At 45.7% G+C, this 22,500-nt stretch overlaps 1 protein-coding gene across 1 annotated transcript in view; it reads right to left on the reverse strand.

The window, feature by feature from the left end:
* SIK2 (salt inducible kinase 2) overlaps positions 1 to 22,500 on the reverse strand; it is a 165,760-nt gene that overhangs the window by 43,349 nt on the left and 99,911 nt on the right. Inside the window, exon 4 of the mRNA XM_075328962.1 lies at positions 11,215 to 11,376. Coding sequence (XP_075185077.1) covers positions 11,215 to 11,376 — 162 coding nt within the window. The remainder of the gene's footprint in view (positions 1 to 11,214; positions 11,377 to 22,500) is intronic.

Here is a 22,500-nt window from a genome sequence, read left to right on the forward strand (position 1 = left end):
GCTGAGCATGAAGGGTCTTTTTTGGTGCTTTGAACCCAACATTCTTGTCCAACGTGGATCTAAAAAGACTAACGAGGCTCTAAAGGGGCTAAAAACCGGTCAATATTGGGCATATGGATTGTTTGGAAGGTCTCTACAAATCCGGCATGAATTCTGCAGGAGAGGAATGTAACTGAACCCCCGATGCTCCTGCATAGCAAAACGTAGGACCTGTATGGCCTTGGTACATCGTATGGCCTCCAAGTCTTCACATAGGGCTTGTTCAACGAAGGTATTCTTCTTGGAAGAAGCCATTAGCTAATGTACAGGATAGGTGACTACTTCTAGATTGGTGGAGATCCTACAACTAGGACTCCCACCAATTGCCAGAACGTGGCACTAATCCGTTCAATTTGATGCTACACCACTTCAGGATCGGTGAGAACTTTTGGATCAGCGGGGGTCCGACAGCTGGGACCGGCAATTTTATTTTCATAATGGAGAGTTTTGATACACAAGGTGTATAGGAGCAGATTAAAAGCTGAAGCAAGATTGGGGTCTCACGCCTGTGACATGGGCCATGCTAGTATCCGAATTGCCGAGTCCACATCTGGGTCTCCTAACCTAAGCCAATAGCCTCATATACAAGCCTATCCCGGTTATTCTGTGTCACGTAGGGTCCAATGCTTTACAGATACGTGAAACCTTTCTAAAAAACGGTCTTTGTTCCCCCATTACAATCATCCAGTGCAGTTTTAAAGGAGTTTTCACAAGATTTTTTTTTTTATTTAAACCAAGTACCCCCTCAAATTGTTACGGCTACACAGATTCTGGAACAGTTTTTATTTTTTTTCTGTGCCCCTCCGTTCCAAAGTTACGTCCTACAGAAATAATGATGCAAATCTTCCCTTTAAGAAACTGGGCGGGTACCAAAGAACTTCTCTTGGGTGCACTGACCAATCAAAACATGACCACTCCCACAGAGCAGTTCTTTGGTACACGCCCAGTTTATGAAGGGAAGATTTGCATCATTATTTCCAGGGGGCATAACTTTGGAATTAAGGGGCACAGAAAAAAAAGGAAAACGGTTCCAAAATCAGGGGATCGGTGGCAGTTGGAAGGAGGATTAATTTAAATTTTAAAAAAATCCACTGATGGATCCTTTAAGAAATAAAAGCTAAAAATTGATTGTTTCCCATCAGCACAGAAACCAGTTTTTCTCATACCGATAGGGTGACATTTGATTTTGGCAATACCATGTTTTATATACAACACCCCAAAATTAATTACATTTCATCCTTACCGGATTTTCTGTGTTGGTTTTGTGCAGTTTCAGATTTGGAAATGTGAGTTTGGTAAATCTAGGGTTAACGCAGCCTATACAAGCCTAATTAGCATCCATATATATGATCTATGGAAAGTCCCTGGTTTGGAAAGCGGAGTAGGACATGTAGGATTAATTATTAGGCGCCTAATTACCAGCAGTCTGCGCTGCGCTCCCCTTTGTGATTATGGTAATGTGGAGGTAGCGGATGATTGGGCGGGAAGACGACGCTGATAGCGGGAAGGTAGGGGAGAGGGAGCGAGATTGGGACGGCTAATTGTCAGATCTGACCCATTTCATGCCCTGAATGTTAATGAGCTGTTCTTGACGTCAATGCTGACCGAGCTGTCCGTCAGCGAGACGGAGCCAGATATCGGGGGAGCTGCCGGGGGAAAGCAGTCACTTTCACCTTGATTCACTCACACACAGCTGCATGCATGAGCAGCTGCGCCGAGCCGGACGGCGTGCGTCTACGTGTGGCTCATACACCCTCATTCAGCGATTAATGACACCGCGCAGAAGAACAAATTAATTCAACACATTTCCAAATGCATCATGTGAGAGTATTGCACAAGACTCCTGGTCACGACGTTAGAAGGAGGTTCGTAAATAACTGATAAAGCCGCGAAAGGCACTGACGCGTACAGATATCTGACAGATTTCTGTACAATCAGATCGAAATTGGTGCGTGTAAAAAAGTCAATCTGATCTGACTTGATTAATATCTGTAATAACGAAAACAGCAAGGCGTTATTTTAGGACAATTACAACAAATAAGGAACACCACTCTAACCTCCTATATTTATTAAAGGGACAACCCCTCCATAATAAATAACTGAAGGCTGCAGGCGATCATTGGTAGCAGCCAAGTGACAACGTCATGGGACCGCCAGGAGATTGCATGAGGAGTGCGGTTTGGTTTGCCCCCCCCCCTTTTTGTTTCCAGTGCTGAGCCTTCGTCAGGAAAAAATGGCTATACTAAGGCTGCATTCACACATCAGTTTTTTGCCATTAGGCACGATCCGGCAAAAAAAATGGATCCGTCGTATCAGGTTTTTCCATGCGTTCCTTCCGTTTGACGGATTCGTTGGGATACTGAGCATGCTCCGTTCAAAAAACTGGATCAGTCGTTGGATTCTGTCATATGCCGGATGACGACGGATCCGGCGCCCATAGGCTTTTATTATACAACATGCCGGATGGCGCCGGATGCGGCGTGGTCCGATTTTTTGCCGGAGACAAAAAATGTTCCATGCTGCGTCCTTTCCGGCAGCCGGAAGAAATTTCGCCGGATTCAGCGGACGCCACATGCAAAGCAAGGCCATCTGGCACAATCCGGCGCTAATACGGACTTAAACGGATCCGGCGCCGGATCAGTTTTTTTCCCGCAATTCACCGGATTGTGCCTGACGGCAAAAACCGGATGTGTAAAAGAGGCCTAACAAGTGCAGGCTACCAAAGCTGAGCCTATCAGATCAGTTGTTCCTGACGGAAGGTGAAGCAGGGGATATCTAGTACTTTGCAACGCTTTTAATAAATTTCGGCCCCTTTTTGACATAATCCAGGTCCCCAAAAAGTGAAAAGTTTAAAAAACCTAAACAAAATAAAAAATTTAAAAAAAAAAAAAAAAAAAAAGTGACATTTTCTGCACCACGCGCACCAAAAACATATGCATTGGATTCTTAGTCCAGAAAAAATGGTGCAAATTTTAGAGCAACTGTTCCATCACTCATGGCGAGGGGAGATTTAATGTTCTTTTCATAAAATAGTAAAAAAAAACAAAAAAAAACACCTGACCTAAAATTCGACAATTTACTCCTAACATATTGAAAACACCAATCTTCGTAGACCTGTCCCTATCACCCATCAGGGCCGGCGTCAGTCCCCGGCACACCCGGGCAAGTGCCGGGGCCCTAGAGCGCCAAGGGGGCCCAAATCGCAGATGGCTGGGTGGCGTAACGCCAATGGCGGCAGGCCACGCGGCCGCTATGGAGCCCATGAGTCAGCGAGGCCGGGTGCCACCCCCTCCCGCCCGCTGACCACGCTCTTTAATTTGAGGACTATCCTGCAGTTTTCTGCAATAATCCAGGGCCAAATTAGCACATTTTTTTAGATTATCGGATGCCAGATTAAAGCAATTTGATGGCATATCCCCCAAGTACGAGTACACACAGTGCGCTCTGCTCCTAGCTTGGGGTCAGGTATTTTTTCCCTCCTGAGCAGTCTGCGCTGCATTCTTGTTATGTGGTTGTCACTCCATTTTTTGTTATCTCCGCTGTTACCTTTGCAGCCGGATGGAGCCGCCTTGTCTTTCAATTGATAATGACATTGTGTGGTTGCTCCTGTCACACGGAGAACATGTTGCCAGGATGCAATGTAAAATGCAAAGTCACTTCGCTACATTGGTTTTCCGACAAGAGAACACGATTGTGCCGAGATCCCTGTACAACCGGGACCAGGACATGCGTAATATCAGACACTGAGCTACAGCAGCTGAATAGTCAGTCCCTAGGATCAGTGCTCAAGTGAAAAGATCCAACACAGTATACTAATATGGACTTAAAAGTCCATTACCTTCAGTCTGCAGTCTTCATTTTACAAGTTTGAGACCTTCCTATTGTGGAAGTGTCTCTCCCAGTAATATAGGCTGGAATGAGGTCTGTGTGTCTCTCCCAGTAATATAGGCTGGATGTGAGCCCTGTGTGTCTCTCCCAGTAATATAGGCTGGATGTGAGCTCTGTGTGTCTCTCCCAGTAATATAGGCTGGATGTGAGCTCTGTGTCTCTCCCAGTAATATAGGCTGGATGTGAGGTCTGTGTGTCTCTTCCAGTAATATAGGCTGGATGTGAGCTCTGTGTGTCTCTCCCAGTAATATAGGCTGGATGTGAGGTCTGTGTCTCTTCCAGTAATATAGGCTGGATGTGAGCTCTGTGTGTCTCTCCCAGTAATATAGACTGGATGTGAGCTCTGTGTCTCTCCCAGTAATATAGGCTGGATGTGAGGTCTGTGTGTCTCTTCCAGTAATATAGGCTGGATGTGAGCTCTGTGTGTCTCTCCCAGTAATATAGGCTGGATGTGAGGTCTGTGTGTCTCTCCCAGTAATATAGACTGGATGTGAGCTCTGTGTGTCTCTCCCAGTAATATAGGCTGGATGTGAGATCTGTGTGTCTCTCCCAGTAATATAGGCTGGATGTGAGGTCTGTGTGTCTCTCCCAGTAATATAGGCTGGATGTGAGGTCTGTGTGTCTCTCCTAGTAATATAGGCTGGATGTGAGGTCTTTGTGTCTCTTCCAGTAATATAGGCTGGATGTGAGCTCTGTGTGTCTCTCCCAGTAATATAGGCTGGATGTGAGCTCTGTGTGTCTCTTCCAGTAATATAGGCTGGATGTGAGCTCTGTGTGTCTCTCCCAGTAATATAGGCTGGATGTGAGGTCTGTGTGTCTCTCCCAGTAATATAAGCTGGATGTGAGCTCTGTGTGTCTCTCCCAGTAATATAGGCTGGATGTGAGCTCTGTGTGTCTCTTCCAGTAATATAGGCTGGATGTGAGCTCTGTGTGTCTCTCCCAGTAATATAGGCTGGATGTGAGCTCTGTGTGTCTCTCCCAGTAATATAGGCTGGATGTGAGCTCTGTGTGTCTCTCCCAGTAATATAGGCTGGATGTGAGCTCTGTGTGTCTCTCCCAGTAATATAGGCTGGATGTGAGCTCTGTGTGTCTCTCCCAGTAATATAGGCTGGATGTGAGGTCTGTGTGTCTCTCCCAGTAATATAGTCTGGATGTGAGCTCTGTGTCTCCCAGTAATATAGGCTGGATGTGAGCTCTGTGTGTCTCTCCCAGTAATATAGGCTGGATGTGAGGTCTGTGTGTCTCTCCCAGTAATATAGTCTGGATGTGAGCTCTGTGTCTCCCAGTAATATAGGCTGGATGTGAGCTCTGTGTGTCTCTCCCAGTAATATAGGCTGGATGTCAGCATAAAAAAAAAATATAAATAAAATGTTTTATTTTTTTTTTTTAAATATGAGGGAAGGCAGCTGCTGGATGAATCCGGGTAATCCTGTGTTACTACAAACCAAAAAAAAGTAATGAGAGCCTCAGATATGGAGTTAGATAGAAGAACAATATTGGAATGGCAAAAACAAGGCTTACAAATTCTGTAAAGCCAAAAAGGGTTAACCGAAGGCTTCCAGGTGACTGTTCATTTTTGTCGTTTTTGGAGAAGATACCGCGGAGCTCAGAGATTCACGGGTAGCGGCTTTACGCAACGTTTGCTATTTTATATACATAATAAATGAGTTATCGCCTCCTACACAGATGGCGGCTATGGGCACGTAAAGCTCACGTGTAATTACAGAGCAGCAGCATTTCATCCCTACACGATTCCTATATACGAGAGACCAAAAATTATACGAAAGTGGACACCAGGGGGGCGACTTTCTATCTTTGTTTCCCGATGAGGTAAACGGACCCTGCACACCAGTTGTCCACAGCGGCTGAAACGCTGAGCCGGAATAGAGCCTGCGGGCCGCAGATACATTCATTGACTATAGGATGGATGAAGATTGCCGAGTGCTGTACGTGGCGGTGTCGCTGAAATCAATGTGGAGCGCATGGACTCCACATGTATGAAGCCATTCCTTGAGGAACCCTGCCCCCGCTCACACGGGTGCCTCCTGCCTGCCCCCTGCTCACGCGGCCGCCTCCTGCCTGCCCCTGCTCACGCGGCCGCCTCCTGCCCCCGCCCACACGGCGCCCCCTGCCCCCGCCCACACGGCGCCCCCTGCCCCCGCTCACACGGCGCCTCAGGCCCATAAGCCCGGATACATCTCATACTTGAGCATTTGGAAATCGTAAGATTGACTAAAGGCCGGGTAAGATCGTAAACAATAAGAAATCCAGAGTACACAGTCTGCGGTGACACAAATCCATCCATACAAAGCCGACATAAAGAGCCCTCATGAGAAACCTTCCGCTCGTCACGACCCGCAGCAACGATAAAGGCCGCAGTACACAGAGCATTACACTGAGCTTAATACAGGGTAAACCATTCCCATAACTCTGCCCTCAGCCCGGATTCTGGATGGCTGGGATAGTGGGGGTTAATGCGGATGAAGTAAAAGGACAACCACAGGCAAGATCCACCTCATACGAGGCCAGAAGTCAACCTCTGATATTTTAAAGGACTGTTGCCTACATGATATGATGGAAATCAAGCCCATAGCAGGGCTTATAAGAAACACAAATAACCCCCTCCCCCCCATACTACTCTACTGGACTCCATCACTCCTCTGTACCGCGATAGCAGTCCCTACTGGTGTTTTTTTTTGCTTGTTCTTCTAGCGTGGAGCTTGAGAAAGACACTGATCGGCTGCAGCGGTTCCGTTCCGTCTGAACCTGAAGAAGAGGCAAGAGTGCTTCAGGCCACAAGCCGCAGTACGGAGGAGCGCTGCCAACAGACGTCCCCCACTAAAGAGGAAGGTAGTGAAACCCGCCACAGTGTGGAGGAGCGCTGCCAACCGATGTCCCCCACTAAAGAGGAAGGTAGTGAAACCCGTCAGTGTGGAGGAGCACTGCCAACCGATGTCCCCCACTAAAGAGGAAGGTAGTGAAACCCGTCAGTGTGGAGGAGCACTGCCAACCGATGTCCCCCACTAAAGAGGAAGGTAGTGAAACCCGCCACAGTGTGGAGGAGCGCTGCCAACCGATCTCCCCCACTGAGAGGAAGGTAGGGAAACCCGCCACAGTGTGGAGGAGCACTGCCAACCGATGTCCCCCACTAAAGAGGAAGGTAGGGAAACCCGCCACAGTGTGGAGGAGCACTGCCAACTGACGTCCCCCACTAAAGAGGAAGGTAGGGAAACCCGCCACAGTGTGGAGGAGCGCTGCCAACTGACGTCCCCCACTAAAGAGGAAGGTAGGGAAACCCGCCACAGTGTGGAGGAGCGCTGCCAACTGACGTCCCCCACTAAAGAGGAAGGTAGGGAAACCCACCACAGTGTGGAGGAGCACTGACAACTGACGTCCCCCACTAAAGAGGAAGGTAGGGAAACCAGTCACAGTGTGGAGGAGCGCTGCCAACCAATGTCCCCCACTAAAGAGGAAGGTAGGGAAACCAGTCACAGTGTGGAGGAGCACTGCCAACCGACGTCCCCCACTAAAGAGGAAGGTAGGGAAACCCGTCACAGTGTGGAGGAGCACTGCCAACCGACGTCCCCCACTAAAGAGGAAGGTAGGGAAACCCGCCACAGTGTGGAGGAGCGCTGCCAACCAATGTCCCCCACTAAAGAGGAAGGTAGGGAAACCAGTCACAGTGTGGAGGAGCACTGCCAACCGACGTCCCCCACTAAAGAGGAAGGTAGGGAAACCCGTCACAGTGTGGAGGAGCACTGCCAACCGACGTCCCCCACTAAAGAGGAAGGTAGGGAAACCCACCACAATGTGGATGAGCACTGCCAACTGACGTCCCCCACTAAAGAGGAAGGTAGGGAAACCCACCACAGTGTGGAGGAGCACTGCCAACTGACGTCCCCCACTAAAGAGGAAGGTAGGGAAACCCACCACAGTGTGGAGGAGCACTGCCAACCGACATCCCCCACTAAAGAGGAAGGTAGGGAAACCCACCACAGTGTGGAGGAGCACTGCCAACCGACATCCCCCACTAAAGAGGAAGGTAGGGAAACCCACCACAGTGTGGAGGAACACTGCCAACCGACGTCCCCCACTAAAGAGGAAGGTAGGGAAACCCGCCACAGTGTGGAGGAGCGCTGCCAACCAATGTCCCCCACTAAAGAGGAAGGTAGGGAAACCAGTCACAGTGTGGAGGAGCACTGCCAACCGACGTCCCCCACTAAAGAGGAAGGTAGGGAAACCCGTCACAGTGTGGAGGAGCACTGCCAACCGACATCCCCCACTAAAGAGGAAGGTAGGGAAACCCACCACAGTGTGGAGGAGCACTGCCAACCGACATCCCCCACTAAAGAGGAAGGTAGGGAAACCCACCACAGTGTGGAGGAGCACTGCCAACCGACGTCCCCCACTAAAGAGGAAGGTAGGGAAACCCGCCACAGTGTGGAGGAGCGCTGCCAACCAATGTCCCCCACTAAAGAGGAAGGTAGGGAAACCAGTCACAGTGTGGAGGAGCACTGCCAACCGACGTCCCCCACTAAAGAGGAAGGTAGGGAAACCCGTCACAGTGTGGAGGAGCACTGCCAACCGACGTCCCCCACTAAAGAGGAAGGTAGGGAAACCCACCACAATGTGGATGAGCACTGCCAACTGACGTCCCCCACTAAAGAGGAAGGTAGGGAAACCCACCACAGTGTGGAGGAGCACTGCCAACCGACGTCCCCCACTAAAGAGGAAGGTAGGGAAACCCACCACAATGTGGATGAGCACTGCCAACTGACGTCCCCCACTAAAGAGGAAGGTAGGGAAACCCACCACAGTGTGGAGGAGCACTGCCAACCGACATCCCCCACTAAAGAGGAAGGTAGGGAAACCCACCACAGTGTGGAGGAGCACTGCCAACCGACATCCCCCACTAAAGAGGAAGGTAGGGAAACCCACCACAGTGTGGAGGAACACTGCCAACCGACGTCCCCCACTAAAGAGGAAGGTAGGGAAACCCGTCACAGTGTGGAGGAGCGCTGCCAACCGACGTCCCCCACTAAAGAGGAAGGTAGTGAAACCCGCCACAGTGTGGAGGAGCGCTGCCAACCGATGTCCCCCACTAAAGAGGAAGGTAGTGAAACCCGCCACAGTGTGGAGGAGCACTGCCAACCGACGTCCCCCACTAAAGAGGAAGGTAGGGAAACCAGTCACAGTGTGGAGGAGCGCTGCCAACCGATGTCCCCCACTAAAGAGGAAGGTAGTGAAACCCGCCACAGTGTGGAGAAGCGCTGCCAACCGATGTCCCCCACTAAAGAGGAAGGTAGTGAAACCCGCCACAGTGTGGAGGAGCACTGCCAACCGACGTCCCCCACTAAAGAGGAAGGTAGGGAAACCAGTCACAGTGTGGAGGAGCACTGCCAACCGATGTCCCCCACTAAAGAGGAAGGTAGGGAAACCAGTCACAGTGTGGAGGCGCGCTGCCAACCGATATCCCCTACTAAAGAGGAAGGTAGTGAAACCCACCACAGTGTGGAGGAGCGCTGCCAACCAACGCCCCCCACTAAAGAGGAAGGTAGTGAAACCCACCACAGTGTGGAGGAGCGCTGCCAACCGATGTCCCCCACTAAAGAGGAAGGTAGGGAAACCCACCACAGTACGGAGGAGCGCTGCCAACCGATGTCCCCCACTGTAAGAGGAATCCAGGGGACACCCGCCGCAGTGAAACTGCTGAAGCCCAACACCCCCCGTTGGAAGAGAAAACTAGGGACACCAGAGCGGGATTTTAGTCTTTTACGTTTTTACTATCCCAAACTAATTTTCTTGCAGACAAAAAATGATAATTACAGGTGGGGCTCCTCCGAGGTGTAGCAGCCCAACATATCTACGATCGGCGGTAAATCTGGAATCTGCCGCCTCAGCAGAGCACACAGATGTGACGCGACCGCGAGCTGCTTTCTCAATTTACACCCCCTTGTGTGGAGCAGCGGCGCACTTTCCCAACCATGTCACAATTACATGTCAGAACGACTCAATGACCCAGACTCATTATCACAAGGTCCCATGTAACAGTACAAACATTATTACATATAGATGTGGAATGTACAGCACCGACACCGCGATCTGCGGAAACCCACCAGCACCGCAGCAGGAGGGGCCGACTTCTGCTCCTGGACCCCCTGTACATGCAATATACATATAATGCACATTGCAATCTGTTATCCCACATGTCAACACAGTGCTATGAAGAGGTTAATTTATAGGGACGGTGCTCCATCATATCTAGATTATGCCAGTCAGTCGTTTCCAGCTTACCAATTATTGACAGGAAACAAATACAGTATGCCTGCAGGAGGTGAGCTGTGACATCACCTATTGTGAATGGTGGATCCAGTGATATCTGCTGTATATAGAGGTGTTATCAAACATTATACAGGAGAAGGTGAGCTGTGACATCACCTATTGTGAATGCTAGATCCTGTTTTGCCGACTGTATATAGAGGTGTTATCAGTCATTGTACAGGAAGAGGAGGGGAGCTGTGACATCACCTATTGTGAATGGTGGATCCAGTGATATCTACTGTATATAGAGGTGTTATCAAACATACAGGAGAAGGAGGTGAGCTGTGACATCACCTATTGTGAATGCTAGATCCTGTTTTACCGACTGTATATAGAGGTGTTATCAGTCATTGTACAGGAAGAGGAGGTGAGCTGTGACATCACCTATTGTGAATGGTGGATCCTGTTATCTACTGTATATAGAGGTGTTATCAGTCATTGTACAGGAAGAGGAGGTGAGCTGTGACATCACCTATTGTGAATGGTGGATCCTGTTATCTACTGTATATAGAGGTGTTATCAATCATTGTACAGGAGTGGGAGGTGAGCTGTGACATCACCTATTGTGAATGGTGGATCCTGTTATCTACTGTATATACAGGTGTTATCAGTCATTGTACAGGAGGAGGAGGAGGTGAGCTGTGACATTGTGAATAGTGGATCTTTCTATCATAATTTTGTCTGTGATGATAATGATACTGATCCCTACAAAACAGGGAGCATCAGTCCAGACTTTGGGTTAGTGGCAACAGTGAAAATTGCTAAATTTGATTGTTATAAAATGTTAGTATCACTAAGTGATTGTCACAGTGAAGGATAAATTAGGTGGTGATTTCTGCCCGGTATCTCCAGCGTTCTGCTTCTGTATCCGTAGCTCAACTCGCTAAGTCACAGACTGATCACATCACAGTGCCCCCCCCGGGCAGTATATACCGTATACCTCTATGTATACCCGGCACAGTGTACCTGCTATCTTGATGTTCATGTGGTTATCCAGCAGCAGATTTTCAGCTTTCAGGTCCCGGTGCACGATGTGGCGGCTGTGGCAGTACTCCACAGCGGAGAGGATCTGCCAAAACTTCCTCCGCGCTTCTGACTCACTGAGACGCCCGTGGTTCGCCAAGTAATCTGCAGAGGGAAAAGAGTGGAAATGCTTTAATTGACGTGAAGCCAACATGATTCAGGTCTGACACAAGCGAAACATTCGCTGACGGCTCCGATTGACGTTGGATCCGTCCACAGTCCACACAGGTTGGAATTACTGCTCTTCATAAGGGGCATATATGACCCAAAATCCCCAAACTTTCCACAACTGCACTGAATCCGACCCCCAAAGAGAGTCACAAAATATGGAGGTGGATGTGAGGCTTTTTTTTATCCAGATTTTATTGAGGATTTTCTCTTTACCCTTAAAATTAAATCTGGAACTAAACTTTGTTCTTTCGGCTCAAAAAAAAAAAACCCCCAAAACCAAAACAAAACCAAACAAAAACAAAAAACACAACATTGGCTGCTGCGGAATAAGAGGAGGCAAAAATCACAGGAGCAGGGAATACAAACTGCAAGAACATATCTAATACACAGCACAAATCACGCCTTAATCAAAAGGGGGTTTTATTTTGGGCCATTTTCCAGGAATAGAACGGCTTCTTCATTCCAGGAAATCTGACTGACCACATTCTCATCACTGCAGACGTTCTGCACGAAAACGTAATAGAGGAACATGTCAGAATATGGGTCACTTGCTTAAAGAGTGACGCTCCGGTCACAGGCCATCTACTCAATCAACTAGAAGCCTGGACATGAAGCCATTTCTTCTGGCTTTTATTTTTGGGGTGGGGGGGGTGATGTTCACAGGTTGGATTTCCGCTGCAGATTCGCACTAGAATTAGCTCCGTCGTCCGTTATTAAGACTTATCCTCCTGTGTGGAGGGAGAGGCGATACCAATCGCCCCCTAAACCGGGGTGGGCAACCATCGAGACCATCACCGATCGCCATGAAGTTTAATCGGAAAGGGCGATCGTGCGAGTGCACCAAGTTGGACGGAGGCAGATGTCTGAAGGCGGTGGTCTGCCATGGACGTACAACTGGTTGCCCCTCAGACCTAATCATGGGCATAATTGTGATGCATGGGCTTTCATGCAAATTTGTAAAAACGAGCGCTGATCAACAATAACGAGTTTTACATTTTCACGCACTTCTAGGTTTTTCATCATTTCAGTCACTTCTTAACGACAGCCTGGAGAAATCCCGCACATCGGTCAATCGTTGGCCATATTTTACTCGACTGGTAACATATCACATGAAACAATTTTGCTTTTAAGCAATTACCCGAGTAGAAGGGTCATTTAGACGTTGCAATTAAAAAGTTATTCCTCTTCCAAAAAGTGTATTCCCCGTTCACAGGCAGGACCCCAATTGTTCCTGGGATCGGGACTCGGCATCCCCGGAATAGAGCTGTACAGCACCACCTTCAATGAAGCGGAGATGCTCATGCTCAACCTCAGCTCCATTTCTGACAGTCCTATGAAAAAAGCGGAGGCTGAGCACAAGCTCTACCACTTCATTCAAGATGGAGCTCTACAGCCCAACTCTCGGAGTTCCGATCTCATGATCGCTGGATGGATGGATGGACCCCAAGAGATCAGAAAGTTATCCCCAATCACGTGTGTGTGTGTGTGTGTGTGTGTGTGTGTGTGTGTGTGTGTGTGTGTGTGTGTGTGTGTGTGTGTGTGTGTGTGTGTGTGTGTAGGGGGAGGAGGGGACTTGGACTTGTTTTGGGGTTATATCTGTTAAACTTTTGAAGTGGCAGCTGTTAAAGTAATCAACAGCAGATTTCAGACCTGGCTATTAATTGGGAAGGGTTAAAGCCACAAAGATCAAGAGAGAACGCAATACCAACGGGACAAAATCTTCTTTTACATGGGTTGCCTACTTTTCAGTCCCCTTTTTTTTTTTTTTTTTTTAACAAAAACAAACAGCACCACCAAAAACAACCACATCAACACCAACCCCTCCAAGGCCAACCACATGGACCCCTCCAAAGCCAGCCACATGGACCCCTCCAAAGCCAGCCACATGGACCCCTCCAAAGCCAGCCACATGGACCCCTCCAAAGCCAGCAACATGGACCCCTAAAAAGCCAGCCACATGGACCCCTCCAAAGCCAGCCACATGGACCCCTCCAAAGCCAGCCACATGGACCCTTCCAAAGCCAACCACATCGACCTCTCCAAAACCAACCAACATCAGCTCCTCCAAAACCAACCAACATCAGCTCCTCCAAAACCAACCAACATCAACTCCTCCAACACACCACGTCAGGTCCCCAAGCAATTGCCACATTTTAGACCCCTCTTCTAATAAGGTCTCTGATGTCTCAGACCAACATTTGCATATGTGGCAAAGCAAGTTATATTCTGTTGATTGCCATATGCAAATTACCCAGAATCAGTCTGGTGGGTGGGGTGTGTGACCCCCCCCCCCTCCACACATAGTCCAGCCTTAATTGCTACAATCACACCCAGAGTAACTGACTGACATTCCCCTCCAATCATGTCTACATCAATTCTGGCTTGCTGCAAATTTTGCACATGCATGGATAGCCTTCCCCGAGCATGCACACTGGAGCATGCGTTCTATTGTGCATGCTTAGAAAGAAATGCCCCCCCCCCTCCTTTAGGACTTTTGGGTGTTCGTAAGTGCTGGTGACCTCCACCAAATTATCCGTGGCAGGAGGCTGCTAAAAATATTTGCTGTTTCTAGAGTACTAGACTGTGTCCGGATCCCAATGGGCACCATGTAATGCTTCGTTTCCCCTGTAGGGGCGCTGCAGGGAAGTTCCACACTTTCTAAACCAGATTGGAAGTGATCGCTACTGGTATGGGCAGCGGGACAAGCTGCGATCAGCCGATTTTTGGGCAATCCATCAACAAAAGAGAACGTTTTGTGGTTCTGTCTCACCCAAGTAAGGCAAAACCACAAGTACAGGCGATTTTAACATCTGACTACACGCAGTGGTGCGTGGGATAAAATAATTCCTGGTCTTCTTGACCTTCTATTAAAAACAGACGAGACCAAATTCGTTGATTCTCGTAACCAATGTCGGGAGATCACGTTGCATTAACCCTTGTTGCCCAACAGGTTAATTGTTAACCATTACAGAGGTAATTATTGGCCATAGATATAAACAGATGTCTTGTCGTACGGATTCATTGCCAGCACAAGATACATAATTACCGGCTAAATTATTGGTAGCTCGTTCTCGTTACAATGGTAATTACAGACAGTTAATTAAACTATAATCTGTGAAATAATATCGAGATAATGCAGCCGCCACCGTAACTTCCACGGCAATTACCACTTACACGGGTGCGGTGGCCCCGCAGCCCCCATCACCGAGAGCCGGAGAATACGGCGCGGCTGCGCTCAGTCGTAAAGTATTAATGCTAAGAATATCGGTCAGTGTCTCACAGAAGATCATTTAGTTGGAGAAGAGGAGAACTTTTCTTCTGATGGATTCACTTTTAATGGACCTTCTGTGTAAGACGGCTTTAGAAATCTCAAAGGAAGAATGTAAACGTGGAACGGTCTAGGACGATCGATGTGGGATCTTGACCTCCTTGTGGAATTTGAGGGAAGGCTTCTCTCCTAGATCTGGGATTTGGGATTTCTAGTCCATGGATAAAATCATGTCCATCAGCTGGTAATGATGATAATGCACATGATGTGGATTTACTGTACTCAGGATTATGCTCTGCACCCCTGAGGACTCAAATGCTAAACCTGATGCACAAATTCAGGCACAAATAAAGGATTGAAGGAAGAAATTGGTGCACAAGCCTCACGTAAGTGGCAAGAAGGCCGGAGCAGGGACGGGTGAGCACAATCTCCATTCCTTCATGTCCATGTGACCGGACAAGCATTCTTTTGTCTAAACCGGGCTCAACTAGCCCGCTGGAGAATCTACTATTGGGGCAGGCGTCCCACAATGTTCAGCCCCTCCAAGACATCCCGTCCATGTGCTCAGATGAGGATTCTTAATCTCGATTGTACTTTTGTCTAAACCGGAAATGAACTAGACCACCAGATAATCTACCATTGGGGGCAGGCGTCCCACAATGTTGACCCTCTCCAAGACATCCCAGCTTAGATCGGACTTTGAAGGCCCTTCATGTCTTATAGGATGATTGGACCTTGTAGATAAGACCTGGGATAAGACCAACTGTGGAGATCTGGATTCTCAAACTGGAGCAAGAAATCATTTGCCCGTAATCGCCACAAGGAGGGAAAGACCCAAAAATAGTCATTGATGGTCATAGCTGCTGATCATGCACTAAAGTAGTTTGTCAGAAAGCAGAAGGTCCATCACTAGGAGAGCGGTTGCTATGCTAAAGGTCAGAGATCGAGACCTCACCAGGAGAGCAGTTGCTATGCTACAGGTCAGAGGTTGAGACGGGAGAGTAGGCCGAGGCAGAAATAGAACAACAGGTGTCAGAAGTATGCAAAGGGCAAGGCCGGAGCAAATAAGGCTGTGGTCAAGTCAGGTCAAGAGTCAGAGCACAGAAATAGGAGCAAAGGCCTGGTCTGAACTTCCATCAGCAGTCAACATGGTGCAGACGTCCGGCCACCAGAGCTGGACAGTCTTCGGGCTACAGTTAGCGGGTCAATGGCAAAAGACAGAAGCCATTGCTTTCAAACACTAATGCTTGGTGTTCGGGCTGGTGGACGGACCATAATCTCATTCTAAATCTTGGCTAAGATAACACGACTTTGACTTCTAGCCTTCTCGGAAGAGAACAGAGTCATCCATACATGACCGCTCTTCTAGGAGACACGCTTCTGAATACTGGTGTGACCCCATACGAGGCAAATGATCTCCTTCCATTCACATACAAAACGAGGCCATGAACATGGCAGATTCACAGATATTCAACACCCAGACAAGAGTTTAGGCGTTTGTCCTCTCTGTACAGTGTGTATACTGAATACTGTTTCTACACATCTATTTTCCCTGACAATAGTCATCCTGGAAAATTATTATTTACAAGCGGCTAGAAGAACACTTCAGACGTCCAAGGAACCACATGCCTTACTGCGCCCATCCCTGCAGGCATGGTGCGATCACATGGACTCCACAAGGCCGGACTGGAGGACTGATGACTACGTGATTCTGGGTTCTGATGGTCTTAAATTAATCTAATGTCAAACAAAAGTAGAAGAGTAATACAGATGAAGGATTTATTTATTGTTAAGCCAAGAAAACACTAGTAAAAAAATATATCGATATCGAAACAATGGCCGTGGTGAGCCAATTACCAAGTAACACGCTGATTCTTCTTGTCCCTCATGAGGCCCACAAGATCGTCATTTTCAGGAGCACATGTAAGAGGCGTGAAGGTATCATCGATGGTTTCTGTAGTTAGATAGCAGAGCCAAGGAGGACAGATCTGTAATGTAGCGCCCAGGCTCGTTCAGTGCCTCCTCAGATGTCATGAGGACCATCAGAGGCTTCGGCAACACAAGATGGAACCATGAGAAGACCAACATATCCACCACATGGACGGCAAAGCCTTCACTGTGCGCAAAAGAGCATCAATAAGAGCAAAAAGCCATCACCACAGGGAAGCAAAAAATCAACGGAAACCATACCGTGCAAAATCTGTTCCATCCACAACCGGAACAGCAAATTGGTCTCACCACGTGTGGTCGATAATGAAGGATCCTTCATCTGATTAGTGACAATCTCCACTGAATTATTTCATACGCGTTTTTTGAAATATGAACAATCTACACTTTGCAATAAATTCTGCACAATTTCAGCACAGAAATTGTCACCAATTTCACAGGGGTTAAATCTGTGGAAAATCTGCAGGAAAATCTGCACACAAGAGATGTGGATTTTGCTTCTGAAATACTACGGAAAAATTTGCATTTTTTTTTAATTTTATTTTTTACATGTTCGCATAGTTCATAAAAATCGGCAGCATAACCATACCGGTGAGGAAATAAAAAAAAAACCCAAATCTCTTCTATATGCAGCAGGATTTTCAGGTGCGGATCACATGCTTCGTAACGCATCTGACAAATTAAGATTTTGGTGCAGAAAATCCGACCTGTACCTGTGCATTTAGGGTCTGTTCGGCTCCGAAATTTGGCAAACAGCATTTTCAACTTCGTATTCCGGATCGTTTTTTTTTTTCTTGCAAATGTCTAATAGCGGCGTTATTGCGTTCCGAAGAAGAAGAATGGGGTTTCAGGCTAAATGTTACTTTCGGCGCAGCTCCTAATTACACTCATTTCCGCACAGAGGGCCTATTGGAGGCGAGTGACCTTCAAACCTCCTCTGAGCTGTTCCTAATGAGCTGGTTGAGTGATACCGGCAACCACGTCAGCGCCGGAATAATCTCTGCTAAATGTCCCAGTATGTTTTGGAGTCATTACTCAGACCCAGGGGTATACACCTGCATTCCTGCAGCTACAGGCGGCACATACACAAAGCACATTTCACACAGCCATTAACCCTGCCGCTGCCAGATGAAAGGCGATATTACCAGCGGTGCCGATGGGATAATTTCCCGGGGAGTCTTTATTCACATAGATGGGCTGATCAGACCGGTGCAATAATGGGCAATACCTACAGAAGGGCTATATCTGCAGTCACAATTCTCTCGCATCAACAGCATTGCAGGAATTGGTGGGAACGAGACATGTGCGCTAGAGGAAAACAATAGGGCGGTATAATTTGCATATATTCGGGGGGCTAAACTAAAAACAGGGGTGATCACGTCTGCAAATTGGGGATGTCACAGGCTCCTTGTGCATGGTACCCATCAAAATGGGCCAGCGCCTACAACCGGCATATATTACCATATTCTGTTTGCAAATTTGTCACAGGCAAGTCAAAAAACATTTTATAAATCCAAGATTTAAAAAGGTGTTATTCCCATCTCCAAGACCCTATCCCAATATGTAGTATAATAATAATAATAATAATAATAATAATAATAAATAATTTAATAATATTTTTTTATTAATTAATACTAATATCACCATTACCATTAATTATTATTCTTAATAGAAATTATTAACGGTAATGATAATTATTTTTTTTAAAAAAATATTAAAATTACTATTGTTATTGATAAAAAATTAAATAATATTACTTTATTATATAAATAGTAATTTTAATATTTTTAAAAAATAATTACCATTAATTTCTATTAATATAAATTAATGGTAATGGTGATATTACTATTAAAATATCATTGTTATTTTTTATTTTTTATTAATAACATTAATAACATTTTTATTAATAGTAATATCACCATTATTACCATTATTATTCTTAATAGAAATTATTAACGGTAATGATAATTATTTTAAAAAAAAAAATATTAAAATTACTATTGTTATTGATAAAAAATTAAATAATATTACTTTATTATATAAATAGTAATTTTAATATTTTTAAAAAATAATTACCATTAATTTCTATTAATATAAATTAATGGTAATGGTGATATTACTATTAAAATATCATTGTTATTTTTTATTTTTTATTAATAACATTAATAACATTTTTATTAATAGTAATATCACCATTATTACCATTAATTATTATTCTTAATAGACATTATTAACGGTAATGATTATTTTTTTTTAAAAAATATTAAAATTACTATTGTTATTGATAAAAATTAAATAATATTACTTTATTATATAAATAGTAATTTTAATATTTTAAAAAAATAATTACCATTAATAATTTCTATTAATATAAATTAATGGTAATGGTGATATTACTATTAATTAAAATATCAGTTATTTTTTATTAATAATAATAATAACATTTTTATTATTAATAGTAATATCCCCATTATTACCATTAATTTATATTCTTAATAGAAATTATTAACGGTAATGATAATTATTTTTTTAAAAAAAATATTACAATTACTATTATTGATAAAAATAATTTTAAATAAATAATTACATTTTTTTATAAATAGTAATTTTAATATTTTTTAAAAATAATAATCATCATCATTATTATGACCATTAATAATTTCTATTAAGAATAAGAATATAAATTAATGGTAATAGTAATGAGAATAGTATTAATTAATAATAGTAATGTTAATACTAATAATAATACTAATAATATTTGTTATTATTTAATAAAATAATAAAATAGCAAATTCCTCCAATTAGAAATATAGTATAGTTCTCCTGATTAGCTATGTCGCTTACCTCATGTGCAGGGCATTGCAGCTTAGATATCCACTGTTTACGACCACTCATACAGTGAGAGTCATAACCATGGATACCTGTCACTATATGAGTGGTTGTAAACCGTGGAAATCTAAGCTGCAATGCCCTCCACATGAGATAAGCGACATAGCTAATCAGGTGAACTATACTATATTTCTAATTGGAGGAATTATTATTACACCTCCTACATATTGGGATAAGATGTTGAAGATCGGAATACAGCTTTAAGGCCTTGCGCACATTACATGCAACTAATACAGCTGGGTGACAGTAAGTCGCTGATGAGTAGGTCTTCATATTGCCCATATCTCCCATCATACTGATACAGTTTGTCTGATCAAGTGGATCTGTAACCAAATTATGTGACGGCACAACGGTGGAGCGGCGTGTGAAGGGGGCTAGCGGACTGCTCATTTCGGTACCCAAGCCAGACCCCTTCATTGTCCATCAACAGGGACAGAGAAGAGGGCTGTCTACTGAAATGAGAGTCCAGACAGTCCCCTTCATACACACCACACCTTATTTATAACTGGGGCGCCATTCACACCAAGTAATTTAAGTACATTTAGCCTTAAATTGTATCTAGACATTCCCTTTAAATCTATGGAAAGCAAAAGTTGATTTCCTATTACTTTTAAAAACACCCCTGAGGATCTGACAGTCCCAATTAACCAGTGACGTTTGACCAACCAACTGATGGTTCACCCCCACGCACCGCTTGTTGCCCCCCAACCCCCACGCACTGCTTGTTGCCCCCCAGCCCCCACGCACCGCTTGTTGCTTCCCCCTTCCCCTGCTTCTTGCCTCCTAACCCCCTCCGCTTGTTGCCCCCCCCCCCCCCCCGTCCCCAAGCTCTGTTGGTTGAAGGACGCCCGATAGGGTCAGGACACGATTCTGTTCGTATCGCCCCCTAGAATCAGTGCAGGGCCGCGCTCCTGGCCTGTGTGACTCCGGCAGGGACTGAACGTGACTTTCCTCAGCTAGGACGTGTGACTCCGGCAGGGACTGAACGTGACTTTCCTCAGCTAGGACGGCTCTCATGTTACACTTCACCGGGGAGGTGATAAATGATGGCTTGTTAGCAGTCCTATGAACAGAATATTTACAAAGCGCTGTGGATGACGCAGGCGAGCTCTTGGCATCTGCTTGTGATACTTATTCTTCGTCCGGCAGGGGAATTTAGCAATGGAGGGAGGGAGAACATCGCAGTCACACCAGAGATTACAACCTCAAGTAGCGAAAAGAAAAATGAGCAGAGACCTTATATAGTAAAAATAAAAATAAAAAAAAACACCAAAAAAAAAAGGATTATTTCCAACAAGTTCTCCGCTCTCCTTTGGGGTATACAGCTTGAGAAGGGGCACGAATCGCATCCCGAGAGGAGCGGTGACGCACATGCTCCACTTCCGCTCCATAAATTGTCTATGGGACAGATGAGTACAGCCCTCGACTATCTCCGGCAGTCTCATCGACAATGATCGGAGAAGAAACTGAGCAGGTCTATTCAAGACGGGGCTGAAGAAGCCCATTCTTGGTATCGTTCAAGGTTCCAGCAATCAGCACGTTATCACCTACATTGCACCAGCAATTCACTATATACAAAGAACATCCAACTTGGAGGTAGAGAGGAGAATATGGCAATGTCCACATAGTCATTTTGAGTCAAGCAAATAAAAAAAAAAAAAAATAAAAAAAAAATTTTTCAAGCAGAAACCACAAGGAAAATCTCTTCTTTGAGGGAGTTTTTGGAAGAATTTTTCCTTTTCCTGAAAAGTTAGAAAAAGTTTTTTTTCTTGCGCCGTTCTTTGCAACCTTTTTATGGGACAGGGCCTAGTTTGGAGAAGCTTTGCAGCCTTTTCTTATAGGACCGGGCCTAGTTTGGAGAAGCTCTGCAGCCTTTTTTATGGGACAGGGCCTAGTTTGGAGAAGCTTTGCAGCCTTTTCTTATAGGACAGGGCCTAGTTTGGAGAAGCTTTGCAGTCTTTTTTATGGGACAGGGCCTAGTTTGGAGAAGCTTTGCAGCCTTTTTTATGGGACAGGGCCTAGTTTGGAGAAGCTTTGCAGCCTTTTTTATGGGACAGGGCCTAGTTTGGAGAAGCTTTGCAGCCTTTTTTATGGTACTGGGCCCAATTTGGAGAAGCTTTGCAGCCTTTTCTTATAGGACCGGTCCTAGTTTGGAGAAGCTCTGCAGCCTTTTTTATGGGACAGGGCCTAGTTTGGAGAAGCTTTGCAGCCTTTTTTATGGGACAGGGCCTAGTTTGGAGAAGCTTTGCAGCCTTTTTTATGGGACAGGGCCTAGTTTGGAGAAGCTTTGCAGTCTTTTTTTATAGGACAGGGCCTAGTTTGGAGAAGCTTTGCAGCCTTTTCTTATGGGACAGGGCCTAGTTTGGAGAAGCTTTGCAGCCTTTTTTAAGGGACAGGGCCTAGTTTGGAGAAGCTTTGCAGCCTTGTTTATGGGACAGGGCCTAGTTTGGAGAAGCTTTGCAGCCTTGTTTATGGGACAGGGCCTAGTTTGGAGAAGCTTTGCAGCCTTTTCTTATGGGACAGGGCCTAGTTTGGAGAAGCTTTGCAGCCTTGTTTATGGGACAGGGCCTAGTTTGGAGAAGCTTTGCAGCCTTTTTTAAGGGACAGGGCCTAGTTTGGAGAAGCTTTGCAGCCTTGTTTATGGGACAGGGCCTAGTTTGGAGAAGCTTTGCAGCCTTGTTTATGGGACAGGGCCTAGTTTGGAGAAGCTTTGCAGCCTTTTCTTATGGGACAGGGCCTAGTTTGGAGAAGCTTTGCAGCCTTGTTTATGGGACAGGGCCTAGTTTGGAGAAGCTTTGCAGCCTTTTCTTATAGGACAGAGCCTAGTTTGGAGAAGCTTTGCAGCCTTGTTTATGGGACAGGGCCTAGTTTGGAGAAGCTTTGCAGCCTTTTTTATGGGACAGGGCCCAATTTGGAGAAGCTTTGCAGCCTTTTTTATGGGACAGGGCCCAATT

This window comes from Anomaloglossus baeobatrachus, chromosome 11, assembly GCF_048569485.1.
Source record: "Anomaloglossus baeobatrachus isolate aAnoBae1 chromosome 11, aAnoBae1.hap1, whole genome shotgun sequence".
Taxonomy (NCBI): domain Eukaryota; kingdom Metazoa; phylum Chordata; class Amphibia; order Anura; family Aromobatidae; genus Anomaloglossus; species Anomaloglossus baeobatrachus.